The sequence below is a fragment of the Apodemus sylvaticus genome, chromosome 2 (genome assembly GCF_947179515.1).
Source record: "Apodemus sylvaticus chromosome 2, mApoSyl1.1, whole genome shotgun sequence".
NCBI classification, from domain to species: domain Eukaryota; kingdom Metazoa; phylum Chordata; class Mammalia; order Rodentia; family Muridae; genus Apodemus; species Apodemus sylvaticus.
In genome coordinates this window covers 4,936,917-4,960,778 of record NC_067473.1, presented here as the reverse complement: position 1 = coordinate 4,960,778, position 23,862 = coordinate 4,936,917, and the positions used below count along the sequence as shown (strand labels likewise).

General features: G+C 53.6%; 1 protein-coding gene across 1 annotated transcript; it reads right to left on the bottom strand.

Annotated features, from left to right (window-relative positions):
• Positions 1-2,879: 2,879 nt before the first annotated feature.
• On the bottom strand, positions 2,880-19,512 carry Wdr86 (WD repeat domain 86). Its single transcript, XM_052173002.1, has 6 exons — positions 18,945-19,512; positions 12,697-12,838; positions 9,011-9,431; positions 6,313-6,448; positions 3,988-4,091; positions 2,880-3,889 (listed from the first exon to the last, which is right to left on the bottom strand). The coding sequence occupies exons 1-6, from the start codon at positions 19,105-19,107 to the stop codon at positions 3,713-3,715; spliced, it is 1,143 nt and encodes a 380-aa protein (XP_052028962.1). The 5' UTR covers positions 19,108-19,512; the 3' UTR covers positions 2,880-3,712.
• Positions 19,513-23,862: the final 4,350 nt, after the last annotated feature.

The following is a 23,862-nucleotide window of genomic DNA, read 5'->3' as shown; positions in this document are numbered from 1 at the left end:
TTGCTCTAGGTAGATTTCCTCCTCAGCACAGGGACCCAGTGTAGTGATTTTGCTCTAGGTAGACTTCCTCCTCAGCACAGGGACCCAGTGCGGTGAGGAGACTTTGTCAGACAGGGCAGGAAAGGGATTCCCCAGCCAGCTCTGCTGGGCCCTTCCTCCTCTCATCTGCACCCCTGCCTGCCTTTGTTGGTTTTCCCATCCAGAACAGGGAAGCAGGTCCCCTGGAGGCAGGCTAGCCCCTGGGGAAGGGCTGCAGAGGGCCTGGGACTCTGTCTCCTGTCTTCTTTCTTCTCAGCTAGCCGTCCGTCTGTCCTGTGCACTTCTCCCGCTGTCCTGCTGCTGAACTGCCCTCCTCCTCCCCCGCCACCCTCTGCTGTGCGAGCTTACCTCAGCCCTGGCTGCCCTGCCTCACCCCTTGAATCTTCATTCCAAGTGCTGTGGAGCCCAGCAGTGAGCTACAGGCGGCCATAGTAGATGTGCAGATATCTTGATCTAAAAATGTAAGTGTTTGTGCTCTCAGATCAGTAAAATCTGTACTTAAAATTCATGGTTGCAAAGTCAGAGTTTCTATGGATTCTAAATTCCTCATACAAAATGAAAATCTTTATTAAATGGAAAGTTTTAAAAGCTAACCACAGCAAGTTCTTTTTAATTAACATCTGTAGACTGAAAGCTGACTGACAGCCCAGCCCCTGAGATTACAGTCTGCTTTCTCAAGTGTCCTGGGTTTCCTATAGCTGGGTCACAGAAGACTATTGCTAAAGAAGGGGCTGTCAGCCTTGGCTGCCTTAGTCCTGGGGGTGACCAATGCCACCGTGTTCCCAAGAGCTTTTACCTGAAGCCTTGGCTGCAGCCTCAGCTGGACAAGTCTGATTGTCTCCAGCTAAATGTTTTAGTGACACATTTATTTGTGTGGGGGATGGGGCAGGCATACCACAGCACAGGTCTGGAGGTTCAGAAGACAATGTGTGGGAATCGGTTCCCTCTCTCCACCATGCGGATACCAGGCACTGAACTCACGTTGTCAGGCTTGGTAGCAAGTCCGCTCCCTGATGACCTTGCTGGCCCCCTTGCTGTTCTTTGGAATGAATGATACTGATGGAAATAAACGTGGGGAATGCACTTGGGTGTCCTTGGTCTGTGCAGTGAGTTGCTTCAGTTGATCGTGAGGCCACGCCAGGCTCAGTGGAGACTGAGGGCAGTGAGTGCAGCCCTCAAGACTTTTGGAGACTGGAGTGTGGCTCCGCAGCAGGCCTGTGGTGGGCCTTTGTGGGCTACATCTGCATCAGCAGGAAAATCAGGGTTCAGGGGTGACCAGGAATGAGCAAGTCTCAGCCAAGGGCTGTGAAGGAGGCTGCCAGAGTCTGTCTTCACAAGTGCAAGGTGAGGGAGTGGCCAGCCAGGTGCTGTCCTGGGCATGGTGCCAGCTGTACTTGCCCGCTTCCCGACTGTTAATGCTGATGGAGAACAGAAGGCCAGCAGGCTCTGCCTACATGTGTCTACCCACAGAGGTGCACAGTGTTGGGGACGGCCATGGGCAAACAGCGAGATGCCCTGGCCTGCAGAGTTTAGTCGCCATACGGGAGAGCTGAAGCTGGAGAGTTAGCCGCCCCTCGGGTGGGGGTGGGGTTAGCGAGAATTGGTACAAACCCTGTGACTTATGAGTGCGCCAGGAGGGTGTGTTGTGGGGAGATAAATGAAGGTAAAAGGCTACCAAGACCTTTCACAGAACCTCACAAAACGGGCAGGAACTAGACTGGACACGGCAGAACACCCAGAGGCTGGGGGCCGGGGGCAGGCACGAAGAATGCTTGTGGGGATGAAGTCAGCCTAATGCTGTGCTGGGTTTGGTGTCATTGATGCTGATCATGTCACATGTTAAATTGTTTCGTCCTGGTCACACTACTATCCCAGTCAGTTCTCGTGGCCAGGCATCTGCTAGAAAGTTCCTGTTCGTTCCTATGGCCAACTAAACACGTGTCACCTGCTTCCTTCCTCTCAAAGGCTGAGCAGGCACTCTACCGCTGAACTACACTCCTTTCTGGTGTGTCCACAGTGGGCCTGTGGCTCAGCACTTAATGGTTCCATGCATACGCAGCCCACAGTTAGCGGGAACCTGAAGACCACAGGCCACCCTCACGCCCTCAGCGTGAAACCGAGGTCTGTGCTAGAGAAGTAGAAAGCCAGTGGTTGTGCTGGACCAATGCAAAATATTCCAGTACTTTCCCCAAAACACAGAGCAACCAATCTCAGGCTCCACACTGAGGAAGGCTCCATCTGGCTCCCAGACAGTCCATCCTTCCTGCCAGCACTCCTTCTAGCTAGGGAAGAAAACAGTTAAAAAAAAAAAAAAAAACTGTGGTGTGTACCTTTTATCCTAACACTAAGGAGGCACAGGCAGGTGGATCTGAGTTTGAGGCCAGCCTGGTCTACAGAGTATGTTTCTGGACAGCCAGGGCTACACAGAGAAATCCTGTCTCAATCAATAAATCAATAGGAAAAATATATTTTTGCTTTTTTTAAAGATTTATTTATTATATGTACACAACATAACTGTCTTCAGACACTCCAGAAGAGGGCATCAGATCTCATTACGGGTGGTTTTGAGCTACTGTGTGGTTTCTGGGATTTGAACTCAGGACCTTTGGAAGAGCAGCCATTGCTCTTAACCACTGAGCCATCTCTCCGGCCCCATATATTTGCTTTTAAATTGTGTGTCTGTGACCTGGGCGGTGGTGGCGCACGTCTGTAATCCCAGCACCCTGGGAGGCAGAGGCAGGCGGATTTCTGACTTTGAGGCCAGCCTGGTTTACAGAGTGAGTTCCAGGACAGCCAGGGCTATACAGAGAAACCCTGTCTCCAAAAATCCACATCCAAAAAAAAAAAAAAAATGTGTGTCTGTGTATTGTAGGTGCAAGTGTCTGTGGAGGCCAGGAGAGGGTGCTTGATCTGCTGGAACCAGAGTTACTGATGGTTGTGACCAATTAACTCGGGTGCTAGGAATCAAACTCTGTCCCTTTGTAGGAACAGTGCACACATGTTCTTAACCACGGAGCCATCTCTGCAGCCCCTGTGGCTCCTACATGGGTCTAATGACTTCCACGTCTGGCATATTGCTAGCATTTCTGCACGAGACCAGATGGCACTGCCCAGCTTTTCAAGTTCAAACCTTGACAGAAGACAACTCTTAGATTAATCTCCGATAACGGGTAGGTGCTCCCAGACAGAAGGACCTCCCACCAAGCAGGCTGGCTGGACAGCTGGTCCCTGGCTGCCTGTCCTCTCCTCAGACCACTGCTGTGGAGATGACCTTGCCTCACAAGCCCTTTGCTCAGCCAGGGGGGAGATGACCGGGCCAGGTACTGGAGGGCACAGCTGTGGTGGGAGGCCTCCAAAACAAAACCAGAGACAACTCAGAGCACGTAGAGTGTGTATTGAGTTCTTCTGGAGGACCCTTGTGGCACATAATTTGCCAGTATGACAACCTAGCTCCGTGGCTTTTGTAAGAAGTTGCCATTTTCTCACAGCCAAGAGCCTGACAGCACGGAATTCAGCTATCAGAGCTGGAGGCCCTGCCTTGACTAGAAGTATCCAGGGAGCAAGGCCTTGGTTCAGAGCATGGACAAGACGCACCGTCACTTTTCCACAGCGGGAAAGGTCACGAGGGCAGGTACATGCCGTGCCACAGGCCGTCCGGCTCCTCTCCAGGCCCTCAGGCTGGCTGTAGGGGCACTGGGGCTGCACAGGCCACCTTGTTGCTAAAGAGGCGTGACAGGCTGCGCTTGGCTGCTGGCCTGCGTGGCAAAGGGGGCACCGACTGGAGACCACGTACATCCCAGAGGCGCAGAGCACCATCATGAGATGCTGTGTAGAGCACCTGGCCGTGCACCTGTGGGTGGGCAGGACAGCTGTCACCAATGAGCAGACCACTGGGTTTCCTCCCTTGCTTCCCTGGGGCCGTAGGGAGCTGGGCAGGGAGAGTCCTACCTGGAGACAGTTGATGATGAATGTGTGGCCGCGGAACACCCTCTGCAGCACTCCTGACTGGGCATCAAAGGCCCGGGCGCAGGCATCCCCACTGCCTGTGAACACTGTGGACACACAGCGGTACACTGGGCCCTTCTCAGATGCCACTCTGCCACCTCCCCAGGATTAGGACAGGGTGAGAAAGTAGCGTGACCTCCTAAGGGTCAGATGGGAAACATCTGGAAGCCTTTGGAAGGGAAACTCGGCTCTCAGTCCAATGAAGTTAGGGAGGTCACTGAGGGCCCCAAGAGTGTGACCTTGACTTCAGGTCAACCTGTGCCGTCCTGAGAGTGGCCCTGTCTCAGGGACCTCTCAGGACAGGTACCCATCTAACCCTATTGGGTCAGGCAGGTTATGCTGCCTCCTGGTTCTGGGCTAGTTACCACATCCTGCAGGCTTTCCACCCTGCCCACCCATTCATCCCCTGTACCCTCTGGACCAGCCAGAGCCCATCCACCCTCCTCAGGGATGTGGTCTTGAAGCAGAGCCCGAGCCCTCTGGCACTCTCCTGCACCCACAGCCTGCCTGACTCCTTCCTTAGGATCTTCCTCTGTTACTACTCTGCCTGGTGGTGGCCTGGCATCAAGGGCACCAGAGTCCCTGGAACACTTCTAGGACAGATCTAGCACAGGCTGAGTGCCACTCCATGGTTTCTGGTGCAATGAGAGGACTGTGACTCCATTTTAATCGTACTAGTAAGGCCAGTGCTGAGGCTAGAGAATTGAGTGGTTCATAGCCTTCCTACGCTGACTTCCCCAGAAGCTGCCCTGACCCTGAGCAGGAGGCCAGCAGTTCACGTGGGAGGTAATGCAGGAAGCACGGACAGAACAGGGAAGACAGGAAGAAAACCACACGGGACCTCTTAGCACAGAACTACTGTGGGAGGCTGCAGTGGGGGTGGGGGAAACTGTTAGGTCCAGCTAAGAGGTAAGGATGCAGGGCTATTTATGTACCCTTCAACATCCCTGGTGAGGGAGCACTCCTGCAGATCAGTTCCCAATCCCCTGGTGAGGGAGCACTCCTGCAGATCAGTTCCCAATCTGCTGGTGAGGGAGCACTCCTGCTGATCAGTTCCCGACCCCCTGGTGAGGGAGCACTCCTGTGGATCAGTTCCCAGCAGTCCTATTTGCTCAGGTTTAGCTGTCAACTCGACACAACCTAGAATCTCCTGGGAAGAGAATCTCAGGTCGGGGTCGCCGGAGGCATTTCCTGGTTGTTAATAGAGATTGAAGACTTAAGGTGTGGGGAGCACCATTGCCTGGGCCTGGGCTGGGGGCATCGTTTTCTGAGCTTGGCCCTGAACTGCAGGAGTGGGGAAAGTGAGCGGAGCAGAAGCCAGCAGCGGGCAGTGCGGGCACGTGGGCACGCTCCTGACTCAGTGGTGCTGTACCCAGCAGACTGAAGCTCCTGCTGCAACCTCCCTGCAACCTGGACTTGTAAGACAAGCCCTTTCTTTGCTCTGGAGTTGCCTTTTGTCAGGGTATTCAGCAACACGAGAAACCCCAAGGCCGCCTTGTGCTTGCCACTGTGGACTGGTTAAAGCCAGCACCGCTAGGCAGCCTTTGTGGTCGAGTTTCCCTGTTGGCTTTCCTCAGTTCCTTCCTTGCCTCTCCCTAAACTCAGGCCCAACAAGCCATTTTATCCAGAGAAACCAGGATTCATCTCTACGGGTGTGTCCCACCTCTCCAGCACAGAGCAGTCAGAACTGCACGTGCAACCCGAGGGTGGGGTTTCCCGATCTCAAAGAGACCTACTCAGCTAACAGAAGAAAAAATGCCCTTAGCTCTTCCCTCTGCCTGCCTGCCTCAAAGACCACACAACTGCTGCTTCCAAGAACTACCCTGAACCACGTTGTCCCACTTAAGATAAAGGACGCATGCTATCCAGAAGCCATAGATTCCAGCCTAAGCTATCAGCCGCCCTAAAGTGCTTTATCAGAACAAAAACCTCATTTCATCCACTATCACCTAATGCTAAGTGACATTAAACCCATGGGCCCTCTAGCCCGGCTGCGTTAAGGAGATGCTTCTGCCTCACCTGGAGATTAGAATGGGACCAGCTAGCTCGGTCAGCAGAGCATAAGATGCTTACAGTGTGTCCTTGAGACACACTTTTAACTCTAGGACCCTGAGTGCTCAGGTCACCTATTCTCATAAAAGACACCAATGAAGTTGAAAGGTAGTGGGGCTCAGTGATAGCAAACCACTCAGGCATGGGAGACACAGAGACAAACCAGGAAAGGAAGGTAGGGTGGGCAGCCTGGGATGGCAGGGGCAGATCACTTACAGGTGCCCTCGTGGTACTTGAGGGCGCTCACGCTGTGTCTATGTGCCGGGAAGGTGCGCACCCTCTCCCCAGTATCAGCCAGCCAGCACTTGACAGTCCTGTCTGCGCTGCCCGAGTATAGGAGCCGATCTGTGAGCTGTGGGAAAAGCAAGAGGGTCAGGCCATTGGCCCTGAGAGCTGAGCAAACCTCAAACTGTTCTCTACAAGGTAGGAAACATTAGAAGGTCTCAATGGGAAAAATCAGGGTGACCCCAGAAAGTACTCTCCACCATCCACTACAGCACTGAACAGTGCTGGCTCCCCTCCCCTGGTGCACATGGACCCCAAAGGCAGAGTACCCTCATCCCTAGAAACCCCTGTAGTCCCAAGCAGAAACTACTAGACCTTATTAAATAGCCCTATAGACTCCAGAGCCTGCAGACCCAGACAGAGCCTGCGGACCCAGACAGAGCCTGCAGACCCAGGCAGAGCCTGCAGACCCAGACAGAGCCTGCAGACCCAGACAGAGTTCTACAGACTCAGACAGAGCCTGCAGACCCAGACAGAGTTCTACAGACTCAGACAGAGCCTGTGGACCCAGACAGAGTTCTACAGACTCAGACAGAGCCTGCGGACCCAGACAGAGCCTGCAGACCCAGACAGAGCCTGCGGACCCAGACAGAACCTGCGGACCCAGACAGAGCCTGCGGACCCAGACAGAACCTGCGGACCCAGGCAGAGCCTGCGGACCCAGACAGAGTTCTACAGACTCAGACAGAGCCTGCGGACCCAGACAGAGCCTGCAGACCCAGACAGAACCTGCGGACCCAGACAGAGCCTGCGAACCCAGGCAGAGCCTGTGGCTCCCAGACAGAACCTGTGGATCCAGACAGAACCTGTGGATCCAGACAGAACCTGTGGAACCAGACAGAACCTGTAGATCCAGACAGAACCTGTGGATCCAGACAGAACCTGCGGACCCAGACAGAGCCTGCAGACCCAGGCAGAGCCTCCTGTCCCCAGACAGCCCCGCAGACCTGAGAGCTGCCACACACTCAGAGCTTCTCTCTGCTATCTGGCTGTTCCTCCTCCACAGGCTCGCTAGTGAAGCCTTGGTTCCCAACTGATGACACTGGAGAGACAGCAGAGCTTCGGGAAGATACTAGGAAGCCTTCTCCCTAATTGGCAAGTTCAATGCCCAGACATAAACAGAAGCCCTCTGCCAATACACTGTCCTCACCCACAGCAGAGCCCCTGGAACCCCTGGCAAGCGGGGACACACAGAGTCATGCTCCAGGTGAAGGTCAGGTTACCTTCACACTTAAAGACCCCAAGAGACTAGAAAGAAGGCTCTTGTCACCACTATCATATGTTAAGTGAGAAAATCGGTGCCCAAGGCACCAATATGAAGGCTGATCGTATACTATCCCGACTACAACAGCAGAGGCGGTGTGTTCAGACTCTCCTTGCATGCTTAAAACCTGAGAAAATCCTGTTTCTGAGGGAAGAAAAAGATTCTCATCACCAAAGACAGAAGCTCAGGCCCAGCAAATAAAGACATAGGATAGGTCTTCAGGGGCTTTGTTGATGTGGTTTTTGTGTATGTTTCTAGCATGTGTGCATGTGCATGTGTATGTGCACGTATGTGTGTGTATGTATGTGTCCACATATATGGGGAGCTCATGTTCCTAGTGTGTACAAGTGTATATGTGTACAAGTATGTGTGTGTGTGCATGCGTGTGCATGTCTGTATGTGTGTGCATGTATGTCCATGTGTGTGTGGAAAGTTCATGTTCCTAGCATGTGCATGCATGTGCAAGTGTGTACATATGTATGTGTGTATGTGCAAGCACACAGGCATGTGGAGAGGCCGTTGTCCTTCCTTTGATGGTGTTCTGAGCTCACTAGATTAGGCCCTCTAGGCAGCAAGTCATAGGGACCCGCCTAGCCCTGTCTCCAGAGCTGGGATTACACACCCAGCTTTTCTGCTTGGTGCTGGGATAGAACTTGGGTCCTTAGCTTGCACAGCCAGCCTCTGCGTCACCTCACTGGCCCTGTTTTTCCAGACAGGGCTTTGAAGCTGCTTCAGATTCCCTCCCGGCCTCCATGCACTAGGGCTCCAGGGATTCTCAATCACACGGCTCACACCAGCCCTTCAAAGTCCCTTTCTCTGTCAGGTCACTTCTGAGGCACTATCTCCTCTTTGTCTGGACATTTTCACGAATCTTCCTCTTAAGTCAACCTAGGCTCCATTTTTTTTTCAGGTCTGCACGTCTGGGATCTGAACATATCTCCCCAAAAGCACTTTCCCCAGAGCAAGAGGGTGTGGGTGGTCTGGGACCAGGGGAAGGGAACACCTTTAATCCCAGCACTCAAGAGGCAGAGGCAGATCTCTCTCCCGAGGCCAGCCTGTCTACATACGGAGAGAGTCCCAGGACATCCAGGGCTGTTACACAGAGAGACACTGTCTTAAAAAAAAAAAAAGAAAGAAAAAAGAAAAAAATCAGAACAAACAAACCAAAAACCAAGAAAGAAAGGTGTTTAGGCCATGAGAAGGCCACGTGCAGAGCCACATTTGAAAGGCTGGCCGGCCCGCGGCTCTGCACGGGCTGGCGCTATGGACCGGGCCTGCCAGAGGCCTGATACTATGAATGGTCTTGAGCCCCCTCCGTTCCCACCCTCCAGCAGTGAGGCAGGGCAGCAGTTGGACAAGTCTCACCTCCAGACAGATGACAGAGCCCTGGTGCTCCCGGAAAATCCGCAGCTGCTCCCCACTCAGGATGTCCCAAGCGCGAACGGTGGCATCAGTGCTGCCTGTGAAGACTGTGTGGCTGGAGACATCCAGCACCAGGCACAGCACTGCTCCGGTGTGGCCCCGAAGGGTCTGGTGGCAGCAGCCACTGGCCACCTGCCACACTTTGGCTGTGTCATCTGAGCTGCCCGTCACTAGGAGGCCGCCACCCATGGCCGCCTCCAAGCAGGGCTCTCTGGGCAGGTCCTTGGGAGCAGAGTAGGCTAGCGTCAGGACACAGTTCCGGTGGCCCCGGAACTCTCGGGACACTTGCCCTTTGTCCACAGTCCACACGCGAGCTGTCCGGTCATAGGAACTGCTGAAGAGCTGGTCATTGGCGACTAGGATCCTGAGGGTAAACGGGATGGGGCATCAGGCTGAGATAGTCAGGGTTGAGGGAATCCACCCATCCTTCATGGGCTAGCCTTGTCTCTTCAGCTGACACAGCTTCTAGTCTCTGCCCTGCTCCACACTCAGTTTCAAACATCACACTTCTGCCTGTCTCTCCCTTAGCCACCCAATAATCTTCCAGTCTTTCCCTCAGTGACAAACCTGCTGGCCTGACCTTTGTTCCAGCAGGGAACGTGTCTCGAGTGCATGAATCCATAGCACTAGCCAAGCCAGATGCATAAAAGGAAGAGTGGAGAGAGGAGGGAGAGGACATAGGTTTTCTGTTTAAAATGGATGGGGGGACACTCAGGAAGTTGAGGCAGGAGGATTGCTCTGAGTTCAAAGCCAGTCTGAGTTACATAGTGAGTTTAAGGCAGGTCCAGGCTAAAGAACAAGAGCTTCAAAAAGCAAAGCAAAGCAAAACAAAAGTAAGGAAGACCATCTGGGGCTATGTGAGACCCCCTGGCCTCCTTGGGAACCGTCTGCAAAGGCTATCTGGAGGGCTATAAGGATTCTGGGAGCCTTTCTGCCACTCTGGTGCCAGCGTGTACTCAGGGGTGACCGAGGGAGACACAGGGGCAAGCTGCTGTGTGGAGTGAGCCTCTGTTGCCAACAGGAGAGACCCTGACACTCCAGGCCTCAGGCTAGACTTCACACAGGACCGGCAGTGTCCAGGCAAGTGGCCGCAGGGAGCTCTGGGTACGAAGATCAGAAGGGCAATCATGCAGCAGGCTGGCCCACCACAGCAGGGAACTTACGTCAGGGCAGCCTGCTCCCACACTGACAAATGCTACAACCTCCCCAGAAGAGCACATTTGTCTTTGGAGAACTTTGCACAAAACTTCCAAGGGTGCATTTACACATCTTTGTTAAGAACTCGTGATTCACTTCAGGTACCAGGTATGACCCATCCTGGGGTCCCAGCACTCAGGAGTCAGAGGCAGGTGATGGCAGAGTCTGAGGCCAGCCTGATCTAATTCCTGATCTGCTGAGAGTCAGAACCCCCATGACAAGCACCTGTGATGTTCTGGGGGAGCAGGCTGTTCTATGCTCACCCCATAGGGGGCGCTCTTGGAGGCACTGGGGTCTGCAGTGGTTAATCTTGATTGTCAACTTGATAGCCACCATGGAAACAAGCCTCTGGCACATCTGTGGGCATTTCTAGGTGAGGTTAGCTGAAGTGGGAGGCCTGTCCTAGGTGGTGACTAGTTCTATGGTCTGCAGCCCTGGGATGAATGTAAAGGAGGAAGTGAGGAGAGCCCAGACACGACGCTCTGCTCCGTATGTGGACGCCTCACAAGCGGCCGCGTCGTGGTCCTGCCGCCATGCCTTCCCCACCGTGATAGACGGTCCAAGTGGGTTGGCGTGGTGCAAGCTAAATGCTGTACCCTAATTTTCTGGTTGGTCCAAGAGGAGTAGATCCTTATGTACACCAGCTTTTGTTGTGTAAACCTTACCCCAAGTTATCCTTGATTGGTCAGTAAAAATGCCTACAGCCTGTGGCTGGGCAGAAGAGATGTAGGCGGGGCTTGAGAGCCTGGGCCTGGGTTTTAGGGGGAGGGGGCTGGAAGGGGGGGGCGGAGGGGGCAGGGGGGGATGAGGAGGAGGAGAAAAAAGAGGAAGAAGAAAGAAGCTCCTGCGGGGCAGCAGTGGTGGCGCACACCTTTAATCCCAGCACTTGGGAGGTAGAGGCAGGCGGATCTCTGAGTTCGAGGCCAGCCTGGTCTACAGAGTAAGTTCTAGGACAGCCAAGACTAGACCCTGTCTTGAAAAAAGCCAATAAATAAATAAATAAATAAATAAATAAATAAATAATAAAAGGCTTCTGTGTCTTTTATTTGGGAACTACTGATCTAAAGTGAGATAGAAACCCCCAAATAGTATTTACTACAACAGACTGTGCCCACTTAACCGGCTCCCTATGTTGCTTTGGGGGAGGAATCAAAGCAATAAGAAAAGAAAGTATCCAGGGGTTAAGTGGGACACACACACACACACACACACTCAGCCTGGATCTGAAGACAGAAGTGAGCTCCAGGCTCTCACGCATGTGAGAACATCCTCGGTTGTGGGTTTAGAACAGCTACCGATGGAAATGGACTTGTGTGTTTGTATATATTCTATCTGTGCATGTGGATCAGATACATATTGCACATATATGTGGGCGTTTCTCTGTACATGTGCTTGAATGCATCTCAGTTATGTATGTGTTGTGTACATGCATGTTTATAGGAATGCTCTTATCCACACATGTTATATGTATTTGTATGTACATGTATGTCCATGTGCTGAGTTTGTTTGTGTGGAGAGGGGAGGGCTATTCTGAGACAGGGTCTAACTCTAAACCAAGCTAATCTGGAACTCAGGCTGGCTTTAAAGTCACAGAGATCAGCCTACCGCAGCTTCCCAAGTGCTGGGACAACATCGAAAGCTACCACGGCTGCTCAGTGACAGACAACTTCCCGGGAGGAGGCCAATTTGAAAGCTGAGTCCTTGTAGTTCTCCAGCTCCTGCAGACGCCTCCAGGCTGACGGCCACCATCTGTGGTGGAACTGGAGCCGCAGCTGGATTGAGCAGCTAATCTGCCTGTCTGGAGGCCCATGCAGTACCTACGCCTCCTCCATGCCCACACAGAAAGACCCTTGGGCCCAGGTAGGGTTCTTCCAATCAACATAACTTCAAGGGTCCCTATGCTAGCCTTCTACTTGGGACTTGGAAGCCAAGGTAACCACCATGTGCTGTAAAAATAACAACAAGCGCTGGGCGGTGGTGGTGCACGCCTGTAGTCCCAGCACTCTGGGAGGCAGAGGCAGGAGGATTTCTGAGTTCAAGGCCAGCCTGGTCTACAGAGTGAGTTCCAGGACAGCCAGGGCTACACAGAGAAACCCTGCCTTGAAAAAAACAAATCCAAAAAACCAATAATAATAATAATGATAATGATAATACCAACTGTGTCTTCCTCCTTCTGAGCCCTCTTTTACCATCAGGGTCATGGAAGCAGTCTCCTCTGGAACTTGCTCCCACCAGTGGGTGCTACGGCTCCAACACTACTCCCCACACACAGAACAGCAGTTATGCCCTGCGGGTCCCCGGAGAGCACAGACGTTAACAATGCCTCTTTCCTGGGGCTCCAGGGTCCAACAGCCTGCTCCTGCAAGCAGCTAGCCTGCTCCATCCAGTCCTACACGGTTGTCTTCCTGACCCGCGTCACCAGCTTTGCTGACCTGTTCACGATGGATGTGTGTCCTCGGTACACCTGCAGACACTGCCCGGTCCTTACGTCCCACCTCCGGATGGTGCAGTCAGCACTGCAGGTGAAGGCGGCCTCATCCTCCAGCTGACAGAAGGTCACATAGCTCTCATGTCCTAAGAGGAGAGGGAGCGTGAGCTGACCAGGTACAGACTCTTGTCTTCCTGTGTGTGCAAGCAGATAAAGAAGAGGAAGCGGCAGAGAACGAGCATATGGGGCCAGCCCCCGAGAGACTAGCCCTCCCGCTATTAAACGGACGGAGGGCTGCATTTGTAGCCCAGCCTGGCCTTGAACTCACAACCCTGCCTCAGCCTCCAGGATGCTCAGATCCTAGGACAAAACCACCATGTCCAGTGAGGCTGTCCCTCTGTCCCTTTTGTGACTGTGCATGTGCGTGTGCACGAGCAAGCAAGAGTGTGTGTGTGTGTGTGTGTGTGTGTGTGTGAGAGAGAGAGAGAGAGAGAGAGAGAGAGAGAGAGAGGAAAGAGAGGAGAGAGAGATGCGAGTGTGCATGTGGGTATGAAGATGTCATGTTCTACCACTCTCTGTGTCCCCTCTGTGTCTCTTACTGAACCTGGGGCTAGGCTGAGGATGAGCAGATCCCAGTGATCCCTGTCTCTTCCGCGGTGCTGGAGTTATAGTAGTTTGCATAACAATAAACCGCTCTCCATTCTTCCCTAGGGTTCTGGGAATTGGAACTCAGGTCCTCCACATCTAAGCACCAAGCACTCTCACCACGGAGCCAAGTCCCCAGGGACCCTCTCCTCCTCTGGTTTGAGATGTTTCCACGTAGCCCAGGCTAGCCTTGGACTCCTGAGTCTCCTGCATCTCCGACCACCATTGGGATTAAAAGCATGTGCCACCCCACCCAGGTCTTTACTCTCATCTGAGAATTTCCATTTCGTGGCTGGAGTCAGGCAAACAGGAATGTTAGCGATCCCCACGGCAGGATCGAGCTGATTAACTTTTATTTTAGGTCTTGGGTTAAGCTTAGCTTGGAAGAACATGACTTCCTGGGTTCTAAGAAACCAGAATTTTAATAAAGAAAATCGTTCCCTCTTCCCGGAGAGCACGTGCCAGGCAGCTCTGGAAACAATGCAAGATTAAGTAAACTTAAGAAGCAGCAGATTGTGTTTCCCCGAATACACAAGTTGATGAAAAAGTTGAGGGCAAATCTATTTGGCAAAACACAGTCAGGGTTTTGCCAGAGTTTATAAATATTTCTTAAAGTTGTCAACAAACTTTCTCTGAGACCAAGCTGCCTCCCCCCTCCCCAATGCCTCTTAGGGCCTGAGATACCCTGAGATACCCCAAGAGAGGCAGCCAAAGTGAACCGCGCCTGCCAGGTTCTGGCGTGCCCAGGATCCAGGGCCCCCGAATGACTTTGTACAGAAGTTACCTCCCGTGGCGCCCTAAGGACCCTGGGCCAAGGCTGGCTGAGGCCCAGAGCAGACTGCCCAGCAGCTGACACCCCATCTACACAATGGGTCAAGTGCGGGAGTGAATCATAAGTTGAACCACCAAGAGGCACTTGAGAGCCACCGACAGCTCTTGAGAAACGGCACCCTGATTCTGTGGCACCACAGACACAGCCTGGCTGCTGAAGACCTGAGGTGCAGTGGCTCTGTGGCATCTGAGGGAGAGAGGGCCTGAACACAGACACCACATAGGAAAGAGGCGGGAAAACCAAAGCACCGGCTTTCAATGTAAAACACCCTCACGACTGCAAGCCGGGCTGACCGGCAGCCTCTGCCCCCTGCGGCCAGGCACTGAGCCAAGTGGGGCTCCACAGCACGCAGGACCGAGAAAGGCAGGACTTCCACCCTTCCAGAGTTCACTCCCCAACCTCAAACGCGTCTGCTTGGGTCATGGGTCAGAGCCAGCCAGCAGGGGGCCTGGACAGGCTGTGCCTGTTCCTTTAGCCACTCCCCACAACCCCCACCCCACCCCACCCCACCCCACCCCACCCCAGCATACTACCAAAAGACAGATGGGCCAGCCCCGGGGTGGTGGGGTCACCACAGAGGGTGGGAGGAGCTGTCTGCCAGCCCTGGGCCTGTCACCTCCAGGGACCTTGTCTGGCTCTCGGCTGTTGGAATTGTGCAGAATAAGCAAAAGCCCCAAGCTGAAAGGAAATATTTTCGAAGGGATAAAGAATGCAGATAACATGCAGTTATTGCACTCAGAAAAGCAGCTCCGGGTGCTCCTGCTGAGGCAGCAGTCCTCCTCGCCTTCCTGGGCACCGCCAAAGGCTTGCCTAGGTCTTTTGTTCCTCTGCATGAAAGAAAAGTGATCCAGGGCCCAGGGCTGCAGGGGACCCAACTGTGACACAATTCGGATACAGCCTGAAACAAGGCTCCCCTCCCACTTCCCTGCCCCACCCTGGGACACCAGCAGGGGCTGCACTTTGTGGAGAGAAGCACAGCTGCGGTGTGGCCCTGGTCTGGGTTCACACAGTGGGGACTCTAGGCCAGAATGTCACCCTGGGCTCTGACCCTGGGCTGCCTCAGGCTGGCCAGGACCTGCAGTAAAGGGCCCCTCCCTCATCCCAGAGGAAGCTTCTCCACTGTCTCTCTCTTCCCTGGGAGATGACTGGTTGTTCCACTCTGTCCACTCCAGTGTGGCTGTCTTAGAGGCTCAGGAATTACCCTGTGGAAAGGGAGCCAGGACTCTGGAATACAGCCCTTCAGCAGGTGACATCTAGCACCAGATGTGCCAGAGTGGTCATTATCAAAGGCACCACGACCTTGTATCTGCAGGCCGTCACTCAGAACCAAGAGTCACGCATGGCTTCTGTGAGGAAATCAGGCCCATCAGTTCCCAGCTACCCACCACCAGCCCAGCCGTGGTCCCTCCCACAGCCTCACCCCCGTTCTGCCACCTTCCCCTCAGCCTTCCGAACAGGCACTGGGACCCTACCACTCACGCAACAGCAGTCCCCAAAATGCTAAGATGGAGTCCCTACTGCTGTGACTAAAACAGGACGTTTTTGTGGGGTCCTTTCTTGGGCAGACATTGATTTGCCTGTGTGTGTGGCAGCCCTCCCAGCGTGTAAGAGCACAGGCAGCCCAGTGGTTAAGAGCACGGGCTGCTCTTCCAGAGGACCTGAGTTCAATTCCCAGCAACCACATGGTGGCTCACAGCCATCTGTAACTTCAGTCCCACGGGATCTGACTTCCTCTCTGGCATTAGGCCATGCTGTCAAAGACAAAACACTCATACCCATACACCTAAAAAATTCAAATAAAATTGTAATGCATGTGAGTTGTTAGCTCACAAGAAAAAGCCAGGTGCGCCATCTCCCCCTTCAGCCCCTGCCCACATGACTCTCTTCAGTCAGCACTTTGCGTGGGCCCCACTCTGAGGTTGCACCCAGGGCTCACAGAGCCTGCTGAGGCCAAAGGACATGGACCATCCACAGTGGGCTGGAACCATTGGTCCAAGACTCTTACTCGAGCCCTGTGGGGGCTTCACAGGGCAGCACTAACTTCCTGGAAGGTTTTCGCAGGTTAGGATCCAGTGAAGTGTCGTCAAGAACACAGCACGCGAAGCAGAGGCAGGCAGATCTCTGAGTTTGAGGCCAGCCTGGTCCACAGAGTGAGTTCCAGGACAGCCAGGACTGCACCAGCACCAGGACCTGAGTTTGATCCCCAGACATGGTGATATACGCTCGTAATCCTAGAGGGGGGAGACAGGACAGGCAGGTTGCCTAGTTACCCAGCCTACGTGGCACCTCCCAGAATGATAAGACTCCCCCTCCCCATACTAAAAAAGAAGACAGTTCCTGAGTAACAACACCAAGGCCTAACCTCTGGCCTCTGTACACTTGCACTCATGTGACAAAACAAAAGGTGTTGGGGGGACGGTTAAGGGGGAGTCAGTCCTACAAATATCTCAGGGGGGTAGGAAGGCTGGGCAGACCTTGGTTTTTTCTTTGTTTTTGTTTTTAGGGGGGAAGTGATTACAGCCAAACAAACATGTTAACTCATGCAATTCAGTCATAATCAGGATCTTACAATAGAAAAGAGAGACTATCTCTGTCCGTTTATCTGTGCAGGTTTTTGCTTTTGCTGGGTTAGTTGCTTTTTGTTTTTTGTTTTTTGAGATAGGGTTTCTCTGTACAACCCTGGCTGTCCTGGAACTTGCTCTGTAGACCAGGCTGACCCTCTGCCTGGGATTAGAGGGCTGGGATTATAGGCATATGCCACCAGGGCTGGGCCCCTTGCAGTTTTGAAACCAGGCTTCAAGACAAGAAAAAGCCAGCAGGGACTCTCCAACGTTTCCCCTTCAGTGGGGCTGCTCTCCACCAGGCCAGGTCAGCCATTCCTCACTGGAATGTCGCCTTAGATTTAGGGACACACGGCTGCGAGGGAAGCTAGGTGCCAGCGAGCGGAGCTGGGTGCAAGGTGATCCTGGAAACTTGGCAGGACTCCAGAGCTGCACTGGGACGAGCCCCTGGGCCACAGGCAGCCTGGAAAGCCTAGACTTTTCCTGGGGAGAAGCCTCCTTGACAAACAGGGGTTACATGGGAGTCACAGGCATAAAAAACGTCCACAGGCTGGTTGTGCACTAACTACAGAAGACCTGGTGAACATCAACTGGAAACACTGACCAAGCCTACAGGGTGTAGCACATCTAATCTCAGGTATTTGGGAGGTGGAGTCGGGAGGGTCGGGAGTTCACAGGCACAAGGTGAGTGTGCTGGGTGGCCAAAGCTCGGAGGACATGTTCTTAGTTGGCAATTGATGGGGAAGGGCCCAGACTATTTTGGGAGGGGCCATCCTGGGCTGGAGGTCCTGGGTTCTTTAAGAAAGCAGACTGAACAAGCCATGAGGAGCAAGCCGGTAAGCAGCACCCCTCCATGGCCTTTGCATCAACTCCTGCCTCAGGGTCCTGCCCTGTGTGAGTTCCTGTCCTGACTTCCTTCGGTGATAAAGTTTCCTCTCAGCCGGGCGTGGTGGCGCAGGCCTGTATGTAATCCCAGCACTCTGGGAGGCAGAGGCAGGCGGATTTCTGAGTTCAAGGCCAGCCTGGTCTACAGAGTGAGTTCCTGGACAGCCAGGGCTATACAGAGAAACCCTGTCTCGAAAAAAACCAAATCCAAAAAACCAAACAAAAAAAGAAAGAAAGAAAGAAAGAAAGAAAGAAACAAACAAACAAACAAACAAACAAAGAAACAACGAAAGAAAGAAACAAAGAAACCAAAATCAAACAAACAGCCAATTCTAAAGTTCTCCTTGGAGCCAGTCCTAAGAACCTGAACTCCTGAAAACCCCAGGCAGTCTTTCCTTGGGAAGCAACACATTTTACTTATGCCAACAGTTCTCCTCCTACATGGGGCCTGTCGGTGAGCACTGGTGGTGTGTGAGTTAGAATGTGGACCGCTTTGTAGCCAGTTCCCCATCTTCACACCAGCTCCCAAGTACCTGTCAACTCAATTTTCCCCCTTTGGGGCCGCGCACTACCTTATACTGTTTTCACTTCTAACTGATATCGTAGGAATGAAGCAGTGTTGAAGCTCTCCGGCTGGAAGGGCTTGGGCCAGGCCACCCAGCATTGCTGATCAGGGTGGAAAAGCTGGAGATAAGTTGCCGTACCCGGGCGAAAACCTTGGCCAGCCTCCTCCAGTCCGCATGTGCTACTGCGGAGACCCACAGCCGGCCTGGGGCACCCCATAATGCAGCGTGGGAGCACCTAAGTCAAGACTGGCCAGAATGTGAACAGAATATGAATCAACAGGTGGATACATAAGACGCATTATGCATTTCCGTGCACGATAGTTCTTGTTTCATTTAAAATATGCAAGATAGACTTGACCCTATTCCCCACAAGTTTGAACCAATCCTCTTTCGTCTGGCCATACTTGGGATGAGGCCAAAAAGGAGCTTGGGGGTGGAGAGAGATGGGGATTCAAATCTCAAGGGTGCCCCTCAGCCCTGGGCAAGTCCCTAACAAGGTAAGACCGGTTCTGTGTAAGGATTGTGTGGGAGTGGTTGACAAAAGGATCTTGCATTGGGGCGCGCGCCGCATGGTCACCCGCACTCTCGGGCTCTCAAGGCTTCCCGCCAAGAGCTCAAGGGCTGGGGGAGCTCCCGGATGAGCGAGAGCTAGAGCCCTACTCTTCCAGAAGGGGGCTGCGGGGCCCGCAAGAATGAGGTCCCCGGTGCGGTGCAGGTGAGCGTGAAGAGGCGGGAAGGGTCGCGAGCACGCGCGCCCGTCTACCTTGCAGGAGCGCGCAGCACCGGCCGTCCGCGGTGCTCCAGAGGCGGGCCGTGCCGTCCTCGCTGCCCGTCAGCAGGCGCTGCCCGTCGGGGCTCAGGCTCAGCCAGTTGATGCCCCCGCGGTGGTCCGCACAGACCCTCAGAGCCGACCCGCTGCTCCCCATCGCCAGCTCCGGGTAAAGAGGCGCTGCGCCCGGCTAGAGAGCGGCGCTCCGGCGTCCGCTCGTGGTCCCGGCGGGGCTCGGCCAGGCAATGGCCATCGCGGGGGGTGGGGGCGCCCTGCTCCTGCAAAGGCTCGAGGTGCGGCGGGGCACAAGGACTCTGGCTCTCCACCGGTGTCCTCCGCTCTCTCAGCTCCGATGCAGGCACTCAGGTGAGACCTCCCCTACTCAGATCCTTCTCGGGGCTCAGGAGGGGAGGGGTGGGCGCCTCTGCCTCGGGGTGCGCCCACCAGGTCTGAAGCCGGTAGAAGAACCCGGGAAGCGGAGCGCAGAACAATACAATCCAGACTGGCTCCTCCTCAGAGACCACCCTCCAACCTGTCCCCTCCCACTTTTTGGGCCGCGCGCCAACCCCCACCCCAAGACTCCCTGGTCGTCCTCAGGGAACTGAACTCAGAAGCTATTCGGGTCCCTAGTTGGGGACCGCTTCCACGTGCTTCATGTACGACCCCCACCCCCCAACTGCCTAGGCCGGGTTCTGTTCCCTGTCACTCCCGCTGTCCTTGTCCCCAGAGTCCAAGGCAAGAAGGAGGTGGACCGAAGGGTCTGTTGTCTTGGGAGAACCCCGATGAAGGGCAGGAGCTGTGGAGCCCTGAGTTCGCCCTTCCTGGGAAATCATGAGCACACCCCAAATTCTACTTGGGCCAGGCAGGAGAGGGCTGGATACTGGCCGTTGGGGGTTGGGGGTAAGACCAGAGGTCAGGTTCGCCCTCCTTCCACCCATCACCACCCCACCCCCAGCTGGGCGCGCGCCTTTGAGGTCCCACTGAGGTCTGCAGGAATCCTATACCCAGCCCGCAGCTCTCCCGGAGCTTAGTCGGCTGGTTCCTATTAGAGCAGTTCCGGGTGCTGACTTTGCTGGGGGGCGGGGAGGGTGACCCCCCAACTCGGATCCTCCAGGTCCTAAAGATAGCAGAGTTTCTCGAACCCTCCAGGGCTCTTTTTGGAGTCCAGAAATAAAGGCCGGAAAGAGATGGTTTCGAGGAGCCGGCCCCCAGGGTGATGTGAGGGCCTGCCTTAATCACTCTGGATGACCTCGTGCAGTTCCAAGAAAACCCCGGAATGGGTCCCACAGGACAGCCGGCTTTATTTCCCCGAGTGGCAGTGCTGCAACCAAATACATGGGTTTTTTTGTTTGTGTGTTTGCTTCTTTCTTTCTTTCCTGAAGAAACTCTCGAATCAGCTTAGGAGACGTTACTTTGCAGACACAGAGGAGCCAGCTGAGTGTTTTGATGGAATCTTGAATGTGGAGGCAGGAGGCTGCTAGTGACCACAGAAAGGGTTGAGGACTCAGGAGCGAGTGCCCTCTAAGGCCCATCTGAGTTCATCTTTATGCTGACCTTTAGAAGGCATTTGCATCATCCGGGTCCGAAGGCTTGTGGGTAGCTGGCTGCACAGGTGAAGTCAGCGGGAGGAGGGGTGTGTGAGCAATGGACGCCTGAGCGCGACCATCCTGCAAGCTGAGGTGGGGTGAGGAAGCCGAGACTGCTGACATGGAGCGGAGGCTGCCGGGGAAACCTGCCTTCTCAGAAGGGAGGCCTGTAAAGGAACAGCCAGGACATTCACAGCCAGAAGAGCTCAGGCGACAGTGGGTCAGACAGGACAGCTTTGGGGGCGTGGCTACAGGGCCGAGGGGGTCACGTGGCATGTGTTATGACTATAACGCAGCGACAGGAATGGGGGGTACCTGGCAGTCCCATGAGTGCAGCCCTGAGAAATCACACTGCAAGACAGACCTGGTGTAAGAGAGGTTTGTTTGGGGGGAAGTGAGGGCAGCTAGGACCTGGAGAAGGGTTAGAGCCAGAGCCATAAGGGCACAGAAGTGGGGACAAAGGACAGAAAGGCCGGCAGGGAACACATGGGAACAGAGAGAGACAGTCGGGGAGGGTCCTGAGGTCCCGGCAGTCCTCTTACAAGCTGCTGTCAGGCCACCCACCCGAGGGTGATGGCTTGACTGTGGCTAGGTCCCTAGGAGAAGTCTAGCGGGATTGTTTGTAAGCCAATACTCCGCCAACCCCAGGAAACCATCTGTGTGCTTCCTCAGCCCCTCAGAGGAACCAAACACTGTCGCTTCCAGAGCCCACAGATTATAGTCAGCCGCCTCCGTCCAAGATGAAGAGTTCTTATCCTTGCTCTCTCGAATCCTCATAGCCGGGCACGTCTTTGGATGTCAGAAATATATTCAGGGTGGCAAAGAAAAAGACCGGCATTCCAACCAGAGTGTCCAGACAAGTCAGACTTTTCTCAGAGGGTGTGCTCAGGAAGAGCTGGCACTGTAAGACTGGACGGCAGTTGGGTTTTATTCCAACTTCGATGGTGATTCTCTTCCCCCACTGGCTGCCATCCGGCCTGACTAGTCTGAGAAGGCCAGGCTCATGGGACATGACAGAGAAAGAGGACAAGGTCACTGCTCCTGGGAGCAAGGGCTCAAAGCTCTAGGCCATCAGCCCCCTAGAGTGGCGTGGCTGGCCTCTGAGTGCATGAAGGTTTTACTAAGTGGAGAGGATTAAGGCCTCTGCATCCCAAACACAGTGTCACAGTGTAGGACAGAAAAGACTCATAGTTGACCTTTCTTCCAGTGGCATTGAGCACTGCAAGCTTCATTTCCAGGAAGCCCAGTGTGCCCAGTGGCTGTGTGGTTGTGTAGTGACTATGGTGGCTTGGGCCAGTCTTTGCCCTTTTCTTTTACTGAGTAGCTGGGAAATTCAGCAGGATCTCCCTGGAGACAAGAAAGTTGGGAAACAGCAGCCAGTCCCGCTCAGCCTGGAGTCCGCTCCACCTAAAACCAACAAAACTTGAACTCCAGAAGCCAGGTAAGTCTGCAGATACCAGCAAATAGTGTGTGTGTGTGTGTGTGTGTGTGTGTGTGTGTGTGTCCCTGCAGGAGCCTTGTGCTCAGCCGGAGAGCTAATCATTTGTGGAGAGTAAAGCACCGTCCGCAGAGGCTCTTGGGGTGGGGGAGGGGACGCCACATTCCAAGAGGCAAAAGGAAAAAGCAGACTGTTCAGAAGATCCCCAGCATCAGTGAAAGTGGCCATTCAATGCCAGGTAGTGCCCATCCCCAAGGCTACGCAGCAGATAGCTGCAAGGTCACCTGTTGGGAAGACTGACCCTCCGGGGGACTCTGAGAAACATCTAGAATAGTGATAATCACAAGATGAGAGATGACAGAGGAATGCACTTTTGGAGTCCCTGTCATGAGCTCACACTGGCAGAAATATAAATGATACATTGTGTCATCTCACCATGTCAGAATTTGTTGTCTAAGAATACATTCACAAGGTGTACAAGTGGAGCAGTTTGTTAGATTACCCCTCCCACCATGCTTTCCTAGTCTAGAATGAGACAAACACAAGCTTTTATTCGGTCTCAATTATTAATATTAACTTTCAGATTATATAGTACACATAGTAAATGACACCTGGAGATGTATATTATATAGCATATATATATTATAGAGCATATATAACGTGTGTGTGTGTGTGTGTGTGTTATAGAATGGGTAAAAAAGAGTTAAAAAGACAAGGAGTTTCAAAGAGGCCTGAGGCTCCAAAGCTGGGTAACTGATAGCTATATTGACCATGTGGGGAAGAAATATTAGGCCAGCTGGCGCTCTCTGGAGAGGGCCTGCAGCTGCTGTTGCAGTGTGCAGCTGCAAAGCCAGAGCTGAGCTACAGAGCTGAGTCCAGCTGTGGATGTGGCAGGGCAGGAACGGGCACAGAGTCACTGACAGGTTTGGGTGGAAGAACGGCAGATGTAGACAAGATTTGGGAATAGAGGAACCCAGAGTAGGCGGCGTCAACCGTGGGGCTGAGCAGAGCTGGAGAAAGCAGCCCCACCCACGTTCAGGAAGCAGCAGAGAGTTCTTTGCTTGTCTGCCGGCGAGGTGCACATCAGGTGGTCAGTAGGAGGTATTGCCAGGCCCCTGTGAGACAGGCACACCATTTTCTTATATGTTCAATAAGTTCTTGGCCTGGTCTTCCTGATATGGCTTCAATATGCTCCTGTACTTTACCCTATTAGAATCATACAGTGGCCCCCTCTCTACTCCCAGAGTGTCAGTTTTCAGAGTGTATTTCATGATTTGTGCCAGACAGATACACAATCATCCTCCGCCGCCGTTCTCAAAATGGATCCCAAACTGCTTGTAAAATGGAATCTTTCATGGCAAGGCAAGTCTGAAAAGTGATTGTTATACAAACCCATAATATGAATTAATTTAGGGCAGGGTCCAGCTGGATCTTGCCAGTACCCACAGGGGGCCTCAGCTGCATTGCTGGGGGTGAAAGCAACCATCATCATGGTCTTCACTTGGGTGCTGACTCTGTTCCAGGTACTGTGCCAAGTACTAGTATTTTTCAAGAAAGTATAGAAGTCTTTCCTGTTTGTGCGTTATTTCTGGGACAAGAGCTCGGGTGATCCAGAAGGAAACTGGAAACCCCTGTATAATTCCCACCAGGCTGAAAGTGCACAGGCCAAGAAGTATTTTAGCGAGATGGGGTTCATGGTGGCACAGAGGTTGGCTGGAAAAAGACAGACTCAACCTAGAGGGTATAGTGGAAGAACAGAAGAAGGGATGGAGAGGATGTGGTTAAATATTGCTGAGAAGAGACCCATAAAGGAAGAAGATGAATAGACAGGAGAGAGCAGAGGGCCCTGAGATAGAGGGGAACAGAGCAAAAGAAGGGGCTGGCCTTA

Excerpts from the sequence above, each read along its gene's own strand:
- Wdr86 (XM_052173002.1), bottom strand. The coding sequence starts at position 19,107 with ATGGGGAGCAGCGGGTCGGCTCTGAGGGTCTGTGCGGACCACCGCGGG. Across the intron at positions 9,432-12,696 it reads CACACATCCATCGTGAACAG|GATCCTAGTCGCCAATGACC; the intron begins GTCAGCAAAGCT and ends GTTTACCCTCAG. Across the intron at positions 4,092-6,312 it reads CAAGTACCACGAGGGCACCT|TGTTCACAGGCAGTGGGGAT; the intron begins GTAAGTGATCTG and ends GTGTGTCCACAG.